This window comes from Anoplopoma fimbria, chromosome 5, assembly GCF_027596085.1.
Source record: "Anoplopoma fimbria isolate UVic2021 breed Golden Eagle Sablefish chromosome 5, Afim_UVic_2022, whole genome shotgun sequence".
Classification (NCBI taxonomy): domain Eukaryota; kingdom Metazoa; phylum Chordata; class Actinopteri; order Perciformes; family Anoplopomatidae; genus Anoplopoma; species Anoplopoma fimbria.
In genome coordinates this window covers 18419740-18438579 of record NC_072453.1, presented here as the reverse complement: position 1 = coordinate 18438579, position 18840 = coordinate 18419740, and the positions used below count along the sequence as shown (strand labels likewise).

At 39.5% G+C, this 18840-nt stretch overlaps 1 protein-coding gene and 1 long non-coding RNA gene across 3 annotated transcripts; one reads left to right on the top strand and one right to left on the bottom strand.

Moving 5' to 3' along the window:
* The first annotated feature begins 1978 nt into the window (after positions 1-1978).
* Positions 1979-16400, top strand: glud1b (glutamate dehydrogenase 1b). Its single transcript, XM_054598354.1, has 13 exons — positions 1979-2477; positions 5783-5863; positions 6242-6297; positions 6500-6563; positions 7633-7727; positions 8826-9004; positions 11605-11743; positions 11952-12089; positions 12212-12292; positions 13172-13295; positions 13993-14084; positions 14445-14507; positions 15432-16400. The coding sequence occupies exons 1-13, from the start codon at positions 2087-2089 to the stop codon at positions 15549-15551; spliced, it is 1623 nt and encodes a 540-aa protein (XP_054454329.1). The 5' UTR covers positions 1979-2086; the 3' UTR covers positions 15552-16400.
* Positions 15619-17782, bottom strand: LOC129090963 (uncharacterized). Of its 2 annotated transcripts, none has more exons than XR_008531213.1 (3): positions 17635-17782; positions 15721-17534; positions 15619-15668 (listed from the first exon to the last, which is right to left on the bottom strand). It is a non-coding gene; the product is annotated as an uncharacterized LOC129090963 (long non-coding RNA). The 2 variants fall into 2 exon arrangements; XR_008531212.1 differs by having other exon boundaries at positions 15625-15668; positions 15715-17534.
* Between the last annotated feature and the right edge of the window lie 1058 nt (positions 17783-18840).

The following is an 18840-nucleotide window of genomic DNA, read 5'->3' as shown; positions in this document are numbered from 1 at the left end:
TTTACAAAATGTTAATTAATTTCAGTGGGCTTGTCTTGAAAATCAGATGTCTAAAATGAATTGAGGGAATCTGTCTGATTAGTTCTACGATACTTGCTTACATTGCATGTATCTGTATACATAGCCATGCGTGTTTTCCATTTTCTTTCCTTCGAAATCTATTTTATTATCTATGAATGGGGATATTTATGTGGCTTTCAATTGCACCATAAATGTAACATCTTTCATTACAACAAATGCATTTTTTTTGCGTTGAGTTTTATGATGTTATAGCCAAGTATTGATGTTTTCTTTACAACGCAGATTGCCATTTATGTTTTGAACATTCTCAATTATCAGGAAGTACTACCCTGAGCCTTCCACTTAGCACTTATTGTACTGGTATTAGTTTGTTGCACTTATTGTACTGGTATTAGTTTGTTGCACTTATTGTATTCATATTAGTTTGTTTCTGTACTTTAGCTCTGTTTTATGCTCTTAGATGCTTGTTTAAGAAAGGAGATGCACTGATGACTTCTGGTGACTAGTAGTTCTCTTGAATACCTATGTTGAATACACTTCCTGTAAGTCGCTTTGGATAAAAGCGTCTGCTACATGACTGTAATGTAAATGTAATGTAATGTACTATAATGTAATGTAATGTAATGTAATGTAATGTAATGTAATATAATAATGTAATGTAATGTAATATAATGTAATGTAATAATGTAATGTAATGTAATGTACTATAATGTAATGTAATATAATGTACTGTAATGTAATGTACTGTAATGTAATGTAATATAATAATGTAATGTAATGTAATGTAATGTAATATAATATAATAATGTAATGTAATGTACTATAATGTAATGTAATGTAATGTAATATAATAATGTAATGTAATATAATGTAATGTAATGTAATGTACTATAATGTAATGTAATATAATGTACTGTAATGTACTGTAATGTAATGTAATATAATAATGTAATGTAATATAATAATGTAATATAATGTAATATAATGTAATATAATATAATGTAATGTATGTAATGTAATGTAATATAATAATGTAATGTAATATAATAATGTAATGTAATATAATATAATAATGTAAATAATGTAATATAATGTAATATAATAATAATGTAATAATAATATAATAATAATGTAATGTAATATAATATAATATAAATAATAATGTAATGTAATGTAATATAATAATATAATGTAATATAATATAATATAATATGTAATGTAATGTAATGTAATGTAATAATAATGTAATATAATAATGTAATGTAATATAATATAATATAATAATAATATAATATAATAATAATATAATAATGTAATATAATAATGTAATATAATATAATATAATGTAATATAATATAATAATAATGTAATGTAATATAATAATAATAATGTAATATAATAATGTAATATAATAATGTAATGTAATATAATGTAATGTAATGTAATATAATATAATATAATATAATAATAATGTAATATAATAATAATGTAATATAATATAATATAATAATGTAATGTAAATAATAATGTAATGTAATATAATATAAATAATATAATATAATATAATAATAATGTAATATAATATAATAATAATATAATATAATAATGTAATATAATATAATATAAATAATATAATATAATATAATAATGTAATATAATATAATGTAATATAATAATGTACTGTAATGTAATATAATAATGTAATATAATAATGTAATGTAATGTAACATAATACTTACCAGTTTCTACCATTACATCACTATCCCTATAACAAGCCTTAGATTGCAGCCTGCATGCAAACAAAGTAATAAATATAACTGGACTTCTATTGTCTTTTAATTGAATTTCAATCAATGTCAGCCTGTCTCTCACTGGTGCAGACTCTGGAGCTCCTCCTCCACCCATCCTCCCTGTTCCTCCTCCTCTTAAAGTAAACCTGCAGGATGTCATTCCTCACTCAACCAGAGGACGCGACCCACTGAGGAGCTGCTGCTGCGACTCTCTGGACACCTCCACCTCCTCCTCCTCCACCTCCACCTCTCTCTCTGCTCCACCCGGTCCAGCCATGTACCGGTACTTCGGGGAGCTGCTGAGCCGGTCTGCCGGCGGTGCTCTGGCCTGCGTGGACTCCTCTCTCCCGGCGTCCTCGTCCCTGATGCGGCTGCGCCATTACGCAGACGCGGCCGACAAACCCGACGACCCCAACTTCTTCCGCATGGTGGAGGGCTTCTTCGACCGAGGGGCCAGCATCGTGGAGGACAAGCTGATCGAGGACCTGAGGACCAAGGAGACCCCCGAGCAGAAGAGGAGCCGTGTGCGTGGCATCCTGAGGATCATCAAGCCGTGCAACCACGTCCTGAGCGTCTGCTTCCCCATCAAGAGGGACAACGGGGAGTGGGAGGTGATCGAGGGGTACCGGGCCCAGCACAGCCAGCACAGGACACCCTGCAAGGGGGGTAAGACATGAGCCCTCCTGGCCCTCCTGGCCCTCCTGGTCCTCAGGTAGCATGGACGCACAGGTGTGGACGCACAGGTGTGGACGCATGGCACCATTACGCACGGCCCACATCCTGGTTCTGTAGCGTTCCTCCTCCTCCTGTGTGCTCCTTCCTGCTCACCTGAGGCCAGAACTGGTTGTTCTTGCACGACAACATGTGTTTGTTGCAGTCCTGTTGTTTGATGTGGAGGGAGTGTGCTGCTTGTCATCCCTGACCTTTGTTGACCTTTGTCTTATTATGCGTCAGATGTGTGAGCAGCCCTGAAGGCACCATTCCATTCAGTTTATTTTGTTTAGATCAGAATTACAAATGTGCCTCAGAGGGCTTTACAATCTGTGCACATGTGACATCCTCTGTCCTTAGACCCTCACATCCTCTGTCCTTATCCTCTGACCCTCACCTCCTCTGTCCTTACACCCTCACATTCACAGGAAAAACTCCCCTAAAAAAACCCCTTTAACAGGGAGAAAAAAGGAAGAAACCTCTGTGAGAGCGACCATGTGTTCTGTCTGGCAGCAGGCCAGGCCGCCACACACACAGCTGAACTGAATCCCTCCTGCTTATGCACCTTTCTGTCAGGTGATTGATACAGTCAGGCGCATGTGAAAGGCCCACAGTTCAGTGTTTAAACACGCTGTGCAGGGTGACAACCTTGGGCAGAGGATGGTGTGCGTAGTAGTAACTTTGGGTCAAGGTTCAAGGTTCAAGTCAGAGGCATCATGGGCCTCTGCTGCAGTGCACTGTGGGTAAATTGTGAGTAGGGGGCTCTGATGTGAGGGGGTGGTTGTGTTTCCAGGCTCTGCTATTTGTCAGCAGTGTGACAGGTGGGGGAGGGGCTGTGCCGTTTACTCAATGGGCCTGTTTGAGCGGGGGGCAGATATCTGCAGGGTATTAACAGCAGAACTGCCTCCCATTGTACCTGCTTGACTTGGTAAATGCAGACACATTTGAGGCATATTTCTTCTTAAGATCTGCACATTAGAATGAGCACTGTGAGAGTGACTCCTTTAAGGTACCAAGATACAACATCAAACCACTTAACAGTAATGTGTGTTTTTTTTAAAGAATCTCCAGTCTGCACAGAGAGAAATCTCTCAGCGAAGGCATTTATTTAAAATCAATAACATCAAAAGAGCGTCATCGCTTCTCTTCAGCTCATAAAAGCTTTGAGGAGAGCAGAGCGTGTCCTCGATTCAAAGCGAAATCCGAACCCAGCTTGGCATTAACAGGCCGTCTACAGTGGCATTAGTACTAAATATCTTCCTCTCTCCTATGTCTCCTTTCCTAATCCAGATCCAAGGTACAAAGAACCCCTGGTCACAAATCACAGCAATGCTAACTTGACTTTTTTGCAGTGGGTTTAATCATTGTTGTAGTGCATAGACCCTTGTCTGTGTTCAGATCAAACTGCAAAGTGCAAAGGCTGGTCGTGTGTGTGTGCATGTGTTGCTCGTACACCCCTATTCAGAGTGACAGCTGCTGGTGTTTGACCCGCACTGCCGTGTCCTGAATGAGGGATATCGTGGGGTGTGTGTGTGTGTGTGTGTGCAAGGTTATTCGAACAACCCTGGAAGATAGTTTGTGGAACGTTGTCATATTTCATCTAGTTTTGTTTATTCCGCTAAATTGTCAACATCATTCTCCTTTCTGTGCAGAAGTTCATGTGCCTGTTGTCACATAGAAACCATAAGTGCAGCAGTATGTCAAAGTTGCATGCCTGTCTGAAAGATAAAGGCAACAATATGTTCCTTATAACTTTATATACATCAGCTTTATTAGACAATATACTCAGTTTTAATGCTCTGTTCAGTGTACACTTAAATGCCACTACCATTAGTGCAGCTTCTAATCGCATGAATACTTTTTGCCTGATTAAAATACCACATTCTAAAAAGAGTTATCCCACAAACTATTACCAGTGCATTGAAGAACAACATCGATATCAAATAATTTATAGGAAGAAAAGATTAACTAATGCAAGGAAAGATATCACAATAAGGAAAAAGCACAGAAGAATTGAACTAGTGATTTAAACCAAACGCCCAAACATGTGTTTTTACAGGAGTGTAGATATGTGGGAGGCTCTGAAGCAGTGAGCTCCGTCCTGTCTCTGGAAGGCCCAGACTACAGCAGCAAACTCTGTTTCAGTGCAGGCTCTGTTTATTTCCAAAAAATCTGTCCTCCATTTCAGAGGAATGTGTTTACTGATATGTTTGGGTCTGGTTGCTGTGGTGAGCTGTGGCTGGGTGGAAAAAATGGATGGTTGGATGGGGGATGGGTGTATAGGCAGCCAGGGTTTTTCCTTTCTTTTAATTTAGTCAGCGAGCTCCAGATTGTCTTGTGTTCGACCCGAGGTAGCTCAGCTGATCTTTGGATGCATTGGAATAAAGATAGAAGGGGAGAACCACAGCAGAACTCTTAACATAGATAGAGCTTTGTTTTGGGCGGTTTGGTCTTTTCCTCTGACTGCAGTAACACGAAAGGAAGTAGGTGGGCACAACAGTGGCACTTGAAGATGACTCATGGTGGTTGGGCTTTTACTGGTGCTTCCTTTGTTACAAAGGACACACACGGCCTTTTTCTCCCCTTCAAAGCAATCTTTCGTCTGTGCTTTCTGCTGTTTGCCCTTGGCTTTCTCTGTGGAAGCTAACTCTGGATGAGCTATATTTGGTTATGCCAGACAAGCTCACACACACACACACACACACACACACACACACACACACACACACACACACACTATACCAGTAAGACGAAGTAGTGATACTTGGGTGTATGGTCTCATGTAACGCCATGACGACGGTTGTAAACCCCGGACAACAGGAGGGAATGACTGTACCTCACGGGGGCGGGAGTCGCAATGGGAAGCTGTGATTGGTTGTTGAGGTCTCCACCCGCCCAACGCTGCTTCCGTGACTGCCGGGCACAATCCGTGATCTCTGACCTGTTCATGTGCTCTTATGTGGTGGTGGAAAACATACTATGATTACTGGTCCAGTCCGGTCTTTGAACGTGCTCCATCTGTGCTATTCATTCCCCCTCTATGTTGTTGAGCTGCACATGTGGTGGAGACCGTGTCAGTGAAGGCTAATGATGTCTGCATGTTGCAGAAAAACACTTTAAAATACATTCTACATTCATTTTGTCACAAAAGCATTTTATCACACACAGAAAAAAACCACTTTCAAACATTTTTTTGTGTGTAGTTTCAGTTTTGTAAACTTCCCTGTGTGTGTGTGTGTGTGTGTGTGTGATTCCTTTAGGTATCCGTTACAGCACAGAGGTGTCTGTGGATGAGGTCAAAGCCCTGGCCTCTCTGATGACCTACAAGTGTGCTGTTGTCGGTAAGTATTCCTGCTGGTTATCCCCTGACATCCATATACATATTAATACTTTTTGTCTTACCAAGTTCTTGTAATTTAACCACCTTTCATATTTGATGTTTAAAATATATTAAAAGCACAAACTTGCACAATCCTATGGCAGCATTTCATCAAATACACTGATCTTAGGTAATAATTTTGCCTGCCCGATTGTGAACATGGATTATTATGGTAGTAATGGTAATTAGTATGGTGGTAAATATGGAGAATGCAGCGCTTTCAGTGGACTTTTCCAAACTATTGTATTAGAATCAAACCGGCGCGTATAGAACGCTCCTGTCAGGTTCGGCAGATGCATCTGAATGTTCTCTCTTTAACGCTCTCATTGTTATCTTCCAGATGTGCCATTTGGGGGAGCCAAAGCTGGAGTCAAGATCAACCCCAAGAATTACTCTGTAAGCCTTCTAATGTCGTCCCCCCCCTCAAAATGCCTGAAACATGTTTCTTTATATCAAATGGAAACTACTGGTTTATACGGACGAGGCCCTATTTGGATTGCTGTTAGGAATGCATTGACTTTTCCTTCCTTCCTTCCCTTCATGTCTCAACTGTAACCAACATCTTTTTTCCTAAACTCTACACTGTGTCTGTCTGCAGGATAATGAGCTGGAGAAGATTACCAGGAGATTCACTATTGAGCTGGCCAAGAAGGGTTTTATTGGTGAGTTCTTATTGTTAAAATGTATAACTGTTAACTATTAGTAGTACTGTGAGTACTCATTGTTCCTCTGTTGGAATCGGCTGTGGTGGTGAGAGGAGAATGTTTCCACCCAGAGAAGTAAACACTTCCTGTCATCTAGCGCTGTTTATTCAGGTTGGGGTAGCTCAGGGTGTGCCTGTGTAAACTGGAACAGGAGACAATTAATAATGGTAAAAAAAAAAAAAGAAGCACAGGATTGAATTAAAAGTTCAGCTTGAACCTGATATTTTTCAGGTGGTGAAAACATAAATAATAACCAATCTCTTAATGTATATATTGTATATATGGTATAGTGTGTGGGTCATACATCGTTCAGCCATAAGTAATGAATTGAAATGTCAAATCCATGCAACTTGCATACCCCTCGGAAGACATTTATATGTTACCTTGGCAGATGATTATGTGAACATAATACTATCACAGAAATCAGATATCAGTTTCTGAATAAAGTTGTAGTTTTTACCTGTTTAGCAAGGCCACACATAAACATAAACACCGGTTATGCAGGTTAACGGCCCCGACATGGATGCATGGATGCAACGCTTATGTGTTCACTTCAAACACACAGCAAACACAGATACACTGTCGGATATTTCTTGTAGACTGCAATAGTTGGGTCATTTATTGAGGTTTGATACAAGCGCCTTCACCATGGAGTTTCTATACACCCTGGAGGCAGAGCAGCAGCCTTTGCACACATCACTGCCCTGTTGTGTCAGCACGAGGGTAACATGTTCAAACTGCGCTGTTGAGAAAGTCCTCCATCTTTCTCTCTCAGTATTCCCATCCCCCGACTCTCTGCATGCATGCTGCTTGTTTTGAATACATATATTAAGGTGGTATATATATATAGATGCATTCTGTTCTCCAAATTCTTTTTGCCAGTGACATAACGTCATTAGGATCGGTCAAGGTACCTAGTTATCAAGACTGGAAACTTGATTTTATGAAAATTTTTGTGTTCATGTTTCTGCACTGTGACTGCATTGCTTGGTTAACGTTCCCTTTCCTACCCGTCTGCCGTCATCAGGACCCGGCATCGACGTCCCGGCCCCAGACATGAGCACAGGAGAGAGGGAGATGTCCTGGATTGCCGACACATACGCCAACACCATTGCACACACTGTGAGTTCTAAAATGACTAAAATAGGCCAAATTGAAAACAGGGAGTGAGTCACATGTAAAGCATGAGCAGTGGTTTCCTGCCTCTCCCTTCTCAGCCGACCACTGAGGCATTCCTCCTCTTTTGAAAAGCAGCTTTACAAACTGAGGCCTGTGTGTTTGTGTTATCAGTTAATAGTTCTCCTATCGAAACCTGTCAAACAGGAATTATTTGACTAAAGATGGAAAATATTTACCCACTTGTGTTGATATGTATATCACAGCTGTTTTAAATCTTTGATCTAAACAATCAAAAATGATTATTGTCAGATACTTTTACTAAATCTTGATTTTTAACCATCTTGAAGTCAAGAAAAAGTGTAACTGTGATTTAAGAAGGAGTTGTGAAAAGCCAGCTACAGAGTTCAGAAAAGAGCTGAGTGATTATTAGAGATCAAAGGATTAGTCGATTGATACAAAGTTATTTGGCAATTCTTTTTTTTTTCGCAATTGATAAAATCGGTCATCCAGCTTCCAGCTCCTCCATTCTTAGGATCAGCTACTCTTCATAAACTGAAAATCTCAAAAACAAGCCAAGCACCTTAAGACTAAACAATTAATTGTAAAAATGTATCAATAGATGAATCAATCATGGTTTTTTTTGACATCTTCAAATGTCTTGTGTTTTGTTCCTGAATGGAGTGTTTTGCTGCAACTTCTATGGATCACAGTCACAAAGAGGAGACTGTGATCAATGTTCTGTTAATCAACACACCAAGTCCTCTATATACGTGCATCATTTAAATGTTAATGACTTGAATTGTAATCCATTCTGGTGATTAACACTTTTAAGTTTTCTACTACAAACTAATAACTAAAAAAGAAACATATTTTCCATCGACATATTACATTTTAAGTAAGTTTTGGTCTCAGTGCTGACTTTGCCATTTTGAGGGTCATTGGAGACACGATTAAGAAGAATAGTATGTTTTGGGCTGTGTTTGTGTCTTAGACAACCACACAAAAATCTCCTGTGAGCTTCTTCCACAAAGCTGTGTACGTAACCGACCTCAGTGTACGAGCTACTGAACGCGGTCTGACCTTCTCTGTGTGTGTTTGCAGGACATCAACGCCCACGCGTGTGTGACGGGAAAGCCCATCAGCCAGGGAGGAATCCACGGACGCATCTCAGCCACCGGTCGTGGAGTTTTCCACGGCATCGAGAACTTCATCAACGAGGCTTCCTACATGAGCATGCTGGGCCTGACACCCGGCTTCCAGGACAAGACCTTCGTCATCCACACACACACACACACACACACACACACACACACACACACACACACACACACACACACACACACACACACACACACACACACACACACACACACACAGGTTTGATCAAAGAACATACACTTCAGATGGAAACAGGAGAGATGTGCTGTAGATATTTGCACACAGACACTCCAAAGGATTTAAGTTTTCATTTGAAATCATGATGAAGGGTTTTAGAGCTTCAATCAGAGTCGAGCCATCTGTTTCAGCCCGGCCCTGATCTCCTCATATTGAGCAGACAGCAGTGAACCCAAGGAGGTTTGTTTCTTTGTTCATGAGAAATGAGAGAGTGGGACCAATTAATAGTCTTTTGGTAGAAACCCCTCAACTGCTCTTATTTCTGCTTGTTAAGGTTTCTGAGTCAGTTATGTTATGGTTATTGAGCTTTTTGTTTTAGCGTCAAGGATTAAATGTAATCAATGGTATATCTTATTGGGAAAGATGATGAAAAGTAGCCTCACATAAGTCTCAAACTAGACTCAAAGCATAAGTAATGAATTGAAATGTCAAATCCATGCAACTTGCATACCCCTCGGAAGACATTATATGTTACCTTGGCAGATGATTATGTGAACATAATACTATCACAGAAATCAGATATCAGTTTCTGAATAAAGTTGTAGTTTTTAAAAAGGGAGGAGTGGTGGGGAACCTTTGATTACAACTTTAAATCTGTAAGAACATAAGTACGTCTGTAGTTTCACTTCCATTTGTCACATGGCAGTTCCTCACGTGTCATGGACGCACACCGACATGCCAACACTGACACATGGGTGGTGAACCCCCCCGGCCCTGGTCTCCGCTTTCCAAAGACATTTCTATAATTACTTTTCCTTTCATGACGACAGTGTGATCTGGTATTCTCGTTTAAAAAAGATATATATATATATGTAATTGCAATTTATTTTTTTTGCAATATGGTTTGCGAAATTAGAATGAATAATAATCTATAAATAATTTTCAATGAAAAACATATTACATTGATTATGGTGTGATTTTTGTTGTAGCTGTATGAAAAAAAGAATCCCAAGTCTATAGAATATGATATGTAGGCCAGGCCAACTCCTGTGATTTGCACTGATGGCCTAAATACGATCTAGATTACATTTTGATAAATCGTGTTGCCCTGTGAACAACCCTGCACGTGTAACCTTTATGTACACACATAACAGAGGATCTGCTCTTACTTGTTAACTTGTAGGATTCAAATCACACATTTAATTATCCTTTCCTTGCTTTGTATTCGCAAAGAGGATGTTTGTGTGTGTGTGTGTGTGTGTGTGTGTGTGTGTGTGTGTGTGGATTATGTTGTGCTGAGATTAGATTTTCTTAGAGATTTATTAGTGAGGGAGGAGAGACAGATCTCTAGTGTGGTATCAGGATCAAGACAGGGTCATGTTTTTACTCCATTACACTTAATGAAACAAACAATCAGCTGTGGAGGCTCTCCGTATATCTGTTGTCCTGCAGCTTTGTAACATCTGTAACATCTGTGTTATATGACCATACTGTAGTTACCATGAGATGAGCCCAGATGCTTTAGACTCGGCCGCGCTGTAGAAATGCATTACCCGTTATAGGTTTAGCATTATTTCATTTATATATAGGTTGCTATCCTTTAATCCCTGGTATTTATAACACATGCTAACATACTATTGAAAAGTAAAAACAACACTGAAACAAATGAGTTTGTTGTGCGTTCCTACTGCACTGGAAATGACATGATTTATATACTAAATTAGCAAGAACGTGATGACTATTAGACTTGAGCTCACTGGAAATACTCAACTACCCACAATGCATTGCGTCTCTTCAGACTATCAAATGGCAGACTGCGAGGCAGACGGTCGAAATGATCAACCATTGGACAAAATAATTACAAATGATGGCGAGGTGTGTTGAGGTACAGTTAGGAGGAAACGCGTGGGAGCTCACAGAAACTATTAACTGTAGAAAAACATTTAACACTGACATTTTCAACAATATTAATTTGCCTTAAACTGGTAAATATGGCATTTAGTGGCAATTTTCATTCACCTCGGACCGCTAATTTCTTGATTGATACAGTCGTGTGATGCTGAGACGATGAATAGCTTGAGTATACTTCAGTGTGAACAATCTGCAGGCAGTATGCATGACATACTGATGGAGTGTGTAGTATGTAGTATGTTAGTAGACCTTTTTACGTCATTGTGCTGAGGTTGTAAATCAGTGATTTGGCTGCTTCATGGCAATATTGTGTTTACAGGAGATTGGCATCGGTAGTTAATTAATCTTCATTTTTCCATGTATACATTATGGATTGTAACTAGGCAACAGAATAACTAATCCCAGACAGCTTCCCTTCTGTCTATTTTTTATTTATCATTCCATTTCTCACCCACGTTTACTCAAAATATTTTAATCAAGCTTATTGCACCTGTCAGAGGTCTCATTTCGGGGCATGCATGATGACGATGATGTTATAACTTAAACTGGCCACATGGTGGCACCAGAGCATGCAGCAGCATGGAGCGGGATCATAGTTTGAAAGACGTTTACTTACTTGCTGTAACTTTTCACAGGGCTTTGGTAATGTGGGTCTCCACTCCATGAGGTACCTGCACAGGTTTGGGGCAAAGTGTGTGGGCATCGGTGAGATTGATGGAGCCATCTACAACGCCGAGGGCATCGACCCCAAACAGCTGGAGGACTACAAACTGGTACCAGCACATTCATGTCTCTTTCTTTAATCCTATCTATTATCTTCTCTGTTACCCTCCTCTGGTTTCTGTTCTTTTTTATCTTACTGATTCATTCGGACTTAAGATCACTGTCAGATGACTTTTCTGCTGTTGGGAATCAGAATTATTCCCGGTGAAAGATTCATTTTTTTTGTATTAAATGTATGTGTTTCTGCCCTTTCTGTAGCAACACGGCACCATTGTGGGCTTCCCAGGAGCCAAACCCTACGAAGGGAGCATTCTGGAAGCTGACTGCCACATCCTGATCCCTGCTGCCGGAGAAAAGCAGCTCACACGTGTCAACGCCCCCAGGATCAAGGCCAAGGTAAACCCTCACTTTGATTAATCCGAGGTGCCGTGCTTCAAGGTGTTAGTTTATTCCACATGAGTTACATCTTCTGTGCAGTCATGTGAACTGTGTGCATGCTTGTTTTTTGTCTCTTTCAGATCATTGCTGAAGGTGCCAATGGACCCACCACTCCAGACGCTGACAAGATCTTCCTGGAGAACAACGTCATGGTTATTCCTGTGAGCACGAACGACGCACGCACGCACGCACGCACGCACGCACGCACGCACGCACGCACACACAGAAATGCAAACTACAACTCTGGAAACTCTTTTTTTTACTCATGTTTCCTTCAGCTCTATTCAGGTGAATAAAAGGTTTATGAAATGTCAAAACGAACCAGAGGTTTCATTCGACAAAATTCAATTTAGACTCAAATCAAATTCTGAGTGATGGGTTCCTACATGAACATTCACATTTCTTGCTAAAGTGTCGGTTATTTCCCATGAAAGATTTCTCATGTCTCTTTTTGTCTCTTTTCGTCTCGCTGGTTTGAAGTCAGCAGATATGTGATGTCACATGCTTCTGAGCACAAACTGGGATTTTGCATCATTTGAAATCAAAGTCTGATCACAGTTTGTGGAGCTGTTTCCTTTTGTTTCCAGTACTGTCAATCTAATATCATCAAACGATTCCATGTGGAGCAGATCCACTTCTAACTTGTTACTTATTTGGTCATAAATATTTAATGTTACAGCAAAACGTTATATGCGCTTTGTAAATATTATATGAAAGTCATGTAGGCAAAACCCAAACAAGAAACTTAGAAAACAGCGAGCAAGATTTATGTCAACGATCATAAAGCATTTATTGTGAAAGCAACAGATTTGATTGGCTGATTATGTATTACACTTATACTGATCTTTTGCTTGATTTTTACACGTTTTCAGAAAAGCATTTTATTTTACAGTGTCTTTTTAATTTTACAGAAAAATCATTTTTCTTCCCAAATGAAATGTTAAAACAAACAATACAGGAGAAATCGTGTCAAAATACTTCAACACACAGAGGAGTGAAAATCAAACAGTCAGATGATTTTGTGATGATTCGTTCTGCAGGACATGTACCTGAATGCTGGCGGTGTGACCGTGTCTTACTTTGAGTGGCTGAAGAATCTCAACCATGTCAGCTATGGAAGACTGACCTTCAAATACGAGAGAGACTCAAACTACCACCTGCTGAGTGAGTACAAGACGGCTCTCTACACCCCATCACATGCAGACAGACTAGAGTGTGCTACGGTCATGAGACACGATCAGGAGATACGTAGTCAATACATTTTAACTCTTGGGACACAATTCTAAACCAATATATAAACACCAGAAAGAGAAGTTGTACAGATTTACAGTAAATGAGAAACGTATAACAGATCAGAGGAAAGTGTAGTTGATTTTACTTTACTTTTTGTATTTTCTTTTTTTGTTTTTATCCTTTTTTTTTTATCTGATCAGTTGGGATGGGCTGAGTTGGGGAGGGCCCTCTGGCTTCGTCTGTGTTTGCCTCTTTTGCTGTAAAGATGCGTTCTTGGACACTTATTCTCATCCCTAAAAAAATCTCTCTCAAACCTCTTCATTAGACTATCGCCATGTACCAGAACTTTTCCAGAAGGATAAGACAATATGGTTCCTTTCCCGGAACACTTATCTTATACAGTACATGTTCATGTGGCACAACGTTTTTTGTCTTGACTTGTGTATTTGTATCTGGATACACTAATGTTTTTGTTACCTCCCTAAGGCATACAGATGTAAATGATAACGATCTACCACATGTTTACATCCTTTGTCCCCATCAAATAAATGAATACTATATAAAGTAGAAACTTCATATGTCTTTGAACTCTCTTTAATTTCTCCCTCTTGTCTTTTATTTCTTCTAGTGTCTGTGCAGGAAAGTTTAGAGAGGAAGTTTGGCAAGCAGGGTGGGCCCATACCTGTGGTACCTACCGCTGACTTCCAGGCCAGAGTTGCTGTGAGTAACATTTGCTGACAAACAAACATGCATCAATTAATTCACGATTCTTCCTACTGACAATTTTGGCAGTTCGACTTCTATCGGGTCAGCACTGGTTCTTACTGCAACCACGTACTCTTCATCTTCTCTCAATTTTTTAAATATATATTTTTTGTCAATCACCTGTAAAGAACTTTGAATAGCATTACATTTGTTTCAAAGTTGTAATTTGTGATTCTGGGCTATACAAAATAAACTGAATTGAATTGAATATGAAAACATCAAATTATCAATGACAAATGCAACTATGCTAATATTTGTTATTCTCAATCTTGAGCATTATTGTATATTATTATTAATATTAATCTTCTTTTGCAGGGTGCCTCTGAGAAGGATATTGTTCACTCTGGTTTGGCTTACACCATGGAGAGATCTGCCCGGGTAAGTGACATCACGTTACCAACAAACTGACCCGGTAGTTCAGGTTTCAGGTTCTTTATTGTCATCTGCACAACAATTAGGTAGGTAGTTGTTGGCCATGAAATCTCAGGCTCAGGTATGATCCTAGACTCTCTCAAACAATGCCCTTTGAATATGTCTAAAAAGGAAAGTACTCATGTAAAAATAGGAATCAAAGCCATCAAATAGTGCAAAGTTAAAATGCAGATATAACATACAGAAAATAAATACATTAATCAATATGTAAATCATCAATAAAATCTGTCAAACCACACAAAGTAAAAATAAATGTATACAAAAAAACACTCATTAACTTCAGTCCCATTAAAAAAAAAAACGGTCTTAGGTCTTAATTTTAATTTACATAGTTTGTATATATTGTTCCTTGCCTGCTACAGGCAGTAACATTAGTTATAAGTTTTTGTTTCAGTTTGTTAGGAGACATTTTATCTGTAAATGACAGACAGGCTGCCAGCGGAGCTGTGATAAATACTGTTGCTACTGTAGATAGGCAACTGTCAACTGTGGCAAAAACTAAATTAAATTATTTTTATTTTTAATTGGTTAATCGATCAATTTTCTGATTCTTATGTGTCCAGATCATGTTAAATGATTAACTACTTTGCTAGGAATTTGTGATATGGATAAAAAAAATGATTTAAATATCAAAAATGAATGTACTTAATAAGTAATTGTAGTGTCTTAATTTGTATCCAATTTAAAAAGGTCTTTTAAACCCTGTTTCAAGTTTCCCACAGTCTAATATTTGATCCTCTTTTTTAAATTATAGTTACTCATTGAAATGTGCAAAGGCAACTGATTCCAGTTCTTAACACCACAGAGCCTAAAGAGAAAAGTTTCTGTTTGCCAACATTAAATAACATGTTTCTTCTTTTTCCTTTCTAGCAAATCATGCGCACGGCAACCAAGTATAACCTGGGTTTGGACATTCGGACGGCCGCTTACGTCAACGCCATCGAGAAGGTCTTCAAAGTCTACAACGAGGCGGGGCTTACCTTCACATAGAGGGCCAATCACGACCCACAAGTCCTCTCCCCCACCCCCCACCCCCACTGCTATTGATCAACCTCTCCTGCCTCTTCTGCCCTCTAAACAGCCTTCAGAACATATCACTGTTTACCGCTACACACACACACACACACACACACACACACACACACACACACACACACACACACACACACACACACACACACACACACACACACACACACACACACACAGCGAAACATTGGCTAGCCTGGTATTTATCCTGTGATTATACTGTATCCGCATTTCTGTTTAAATGTTTCCCTGTTTTGCCTGAGGTTCTATCGATAAATATCAGAGAGAGAGTAACATCCTGTCTCTCCCACAGCCCTCATTTAAACGTTCATGTTGGCAGCGTTTATTTCAGTTAGACAGCACTACAGATGCCTTATTTCAGAAGAAAGGTCTGCTCTAAAAGGGAGAGGCCAATTAAATTTAACTTTAATTAAAAGGGATTTATCTTCATGTGAATAAAAGAGAGTAGTGATTTTATTAATCTTGAGTTTGTCGTCCCACTCTTCAGGAGCAGTGGTTAGTAGTGAAGTTGCCAAGAGTAAAGATTCTTTTAGATTCTAGGTTCTCCTCTTCCCTCTTTACCTGCTTTTCCTTTCACTCGTATATTAAAAGCTGCTTCTCCCCCCCCGACTCCCCCGCTGGCCAAGAAGAGTCACTGCGAGGTGTCACTGTGACCGCCCGTCCCGTGGTAGAACCTTCCTCAGTTTTAATCGTCCAGTTCTTCGACATTGAAATTATTTTCGAGGAGATTACCTTTTTATTTTTTATTTTATTCATTTTTGGAAACCAATAAAATGTTCATAAAAACTCTCTCTTTATCTCTTTATTTTTGATGACATTTGCTATGACATACATTTTATCAGTCTACTGTGACTATTTTTAACATTTTTATGACTTTTATTAAACTATACTATGACTTTTTTATGACCTAGTCATGACATGCATACTATGACCATTTAATGACATGTTTATCACATGCTATACTATGACTTTTGAATCTTTATAATACATGTTTGTGACATATTTATGGCATACTATAGTTTGACTTCTTTACAACATTCGAATGACATACTAATGACTTATTATTATTATTATTATTATATTGTTATTATTATTAGGTATAATTACTTTTTATTATAGTGTTATCACATACTATACAATTACATTTATCAACATACAATACTATGACTGTTTTATGACTATTTATCTGACCTTTTTTGTGACAAACTTTATTCTGGAATTTGTTTAAAAAGTATTTTATGACATTTTTATGATATGCTACATTATGACTATTCTTACGAACTATATGACATAATATAGTATGATTATTTTTTTATATACTATGATTTTTTTTTATATACTATGATTTTTTTTTTATATACTATAACTTTTTTTTGCTTTTTTCAAATACTATTCTATGACTTTTTAATTACTTTTTTTCTACAAACTATACCATGACTTTTTTCATCATACTATACAACTATTTTTTTTATCCTTTTTTTTTATCTGATCAGTTGGGATGGGCTGAGTTGGGGAGCGCCCTCTGGCTTCGTTTATGTTTATTCCTGCTGTTGCTGCTGATAAGTTGTGTTCAATGACATTTCCTCTCATCTGTGAAAAATCTCCCTTAAACTTCTCCATTAGAGTTTTGCCATGTACCAGAACTTTTACAGAAGAATAAAAACTTATGGTTCCTCCCTCGGAATGCTTGAGTTTGATTAGACCATCTTGTTGAGTTTCCTGAAGTTCAGGATACTGTTCTTTCATTTCATCCAGCCATTCTCTTACATTTGTGCTGTAGAAAACCAGGTTGGTTTCTATCTCTTCATCCGTTTCATCATAAAAGAGAGTGTCTTTGTTGACATGCAGTGTTTTTTCTCGGGACTCTTTCTTTTTTGCATCACTAGTACATCTTTCAGGGTATTCAAATCTACGAGCAGCCATCTATATTAGACAGAAAAAGAACCATTATTTTTTGTAAAAGAACATGCTACTGATAAATGTCACCAGACATTCAGCACGCAGACTTGCTGCGATGTTGTACCTTGTATTTTTCTTTGCGTTGTGATGCTCTGGATGCTCAGTGGGACGGTGGATACTCCGGCTCTGCAGCTGCTTCCTGAAAGGCACAAGCTAAAAACTTTAAGTTTAAATCTTCTTTTAGTGCAGCTTCAGGTTGTTACTGAAGAAGAGTTTTTATTAACACTGTTGGGTAACGGTAAAAGCTCCTTTCCTGGCTGGCTGTTTTACATTACAAGACTGCTCATCTCTTGTTGAATACAAAATATTTTTGTTATTTTTATTTCACATAAACTCCTCCAATGAATCGCCACCTTATCGTGGTGGAGGGGTTTGTGTGCCCCAGTGATCCTGAGAGCTGTGTTGTCGGGGGCAATAGCTCCTGGTAGGGTCTCCCAAGGCAAAGTGGTCTCGGGGGAGGGGTCAGACTAAGAGCGATTCACCAAACCCCAATGAATCGGACGATGCAAGGTTGTGGCACCTCGCCCGGAATAGGGAAACCGGGGCCCCCTCCTGGAGCCAGACCTGGTAGGGGAGCTCGCCGGCGAGCGTCTGGTGGCCGGGCCTTGGCACATGGGGCCCGGCCGGGCCCAGCCCGAAAAAGCTACATCGTGCCGCCACCCTGTGGGCCCAGGGATAGGCATTGGGGTCGGGTGCAATGTGAGCTGGGCGGCAGGCTGGGGCGGAAACCTGGGCGTGCTGACCCCCGGCATCACAGACTAGCTCTAGGGACGTGGAATGTCACCTCTCTGGCGGGGAAGGAACCGGAGCTGGTGCGGGAGGTGGAACACTACCAGCTAGATATAGTTGGGCTCACCTCCACGCATAGCACCGGTTCTGGAACCAAACTCCTGGAGAGGGGCTGGACTTTTCCTTTTCCGGAGTTGCCCAGGGTGAGAGGCGCCGGGCGGGTGTGGGGATACTCACAAGCCCCCGGCTGAGCGCCGCTGTTCTGGAGTTCTCCCCAGAGAACGAGAGGGTCGCCTCTCTGCGACTGGGAATCAGGGGGAAAGTCTCTGAGTTTGTGCCTATGCACCAAAAGTCTCTGACTGGGTGGTGTTTGTGCCTATGTTCTTCTGGGAGACCAAACGTGGGTAACGACGGAGAAACCTGGAGGGGTGTGCGGCCTTCTTGGAGTCCTTGGTGGTGTTCTGGAATGGACGTCCCAAACACCATGTTTGAGCATAGGGAGGTTCATAAGTGTACTTGGTACCAGAACACCCTAGGCCAA

Bases quoted from the DNA above. Each gene is read 5' to 3' on its own strand.
- glud1b (XM_054598354.1), top strand. From the start codon at position 2,087: ATGTACCGGTACTTCGGGGAGCTGCTGAGCCGGTCTGCCGGCGGTGCT. The intron at 6,298-6,499 runs GTAAGCCTTCTA...GTCTGTCTGCAG, and splicing joins TCAACCCCAAGAATTACTCT to GATAATGAGCTGGAGAAGAT. The intron at 12,293-13,171 runs GTGAGCACGAAC...TTCGTTCTGCAG, and splicing joins ACAACGTCATGGTTATTCCT to GACATGTACCTGAATGCTGG.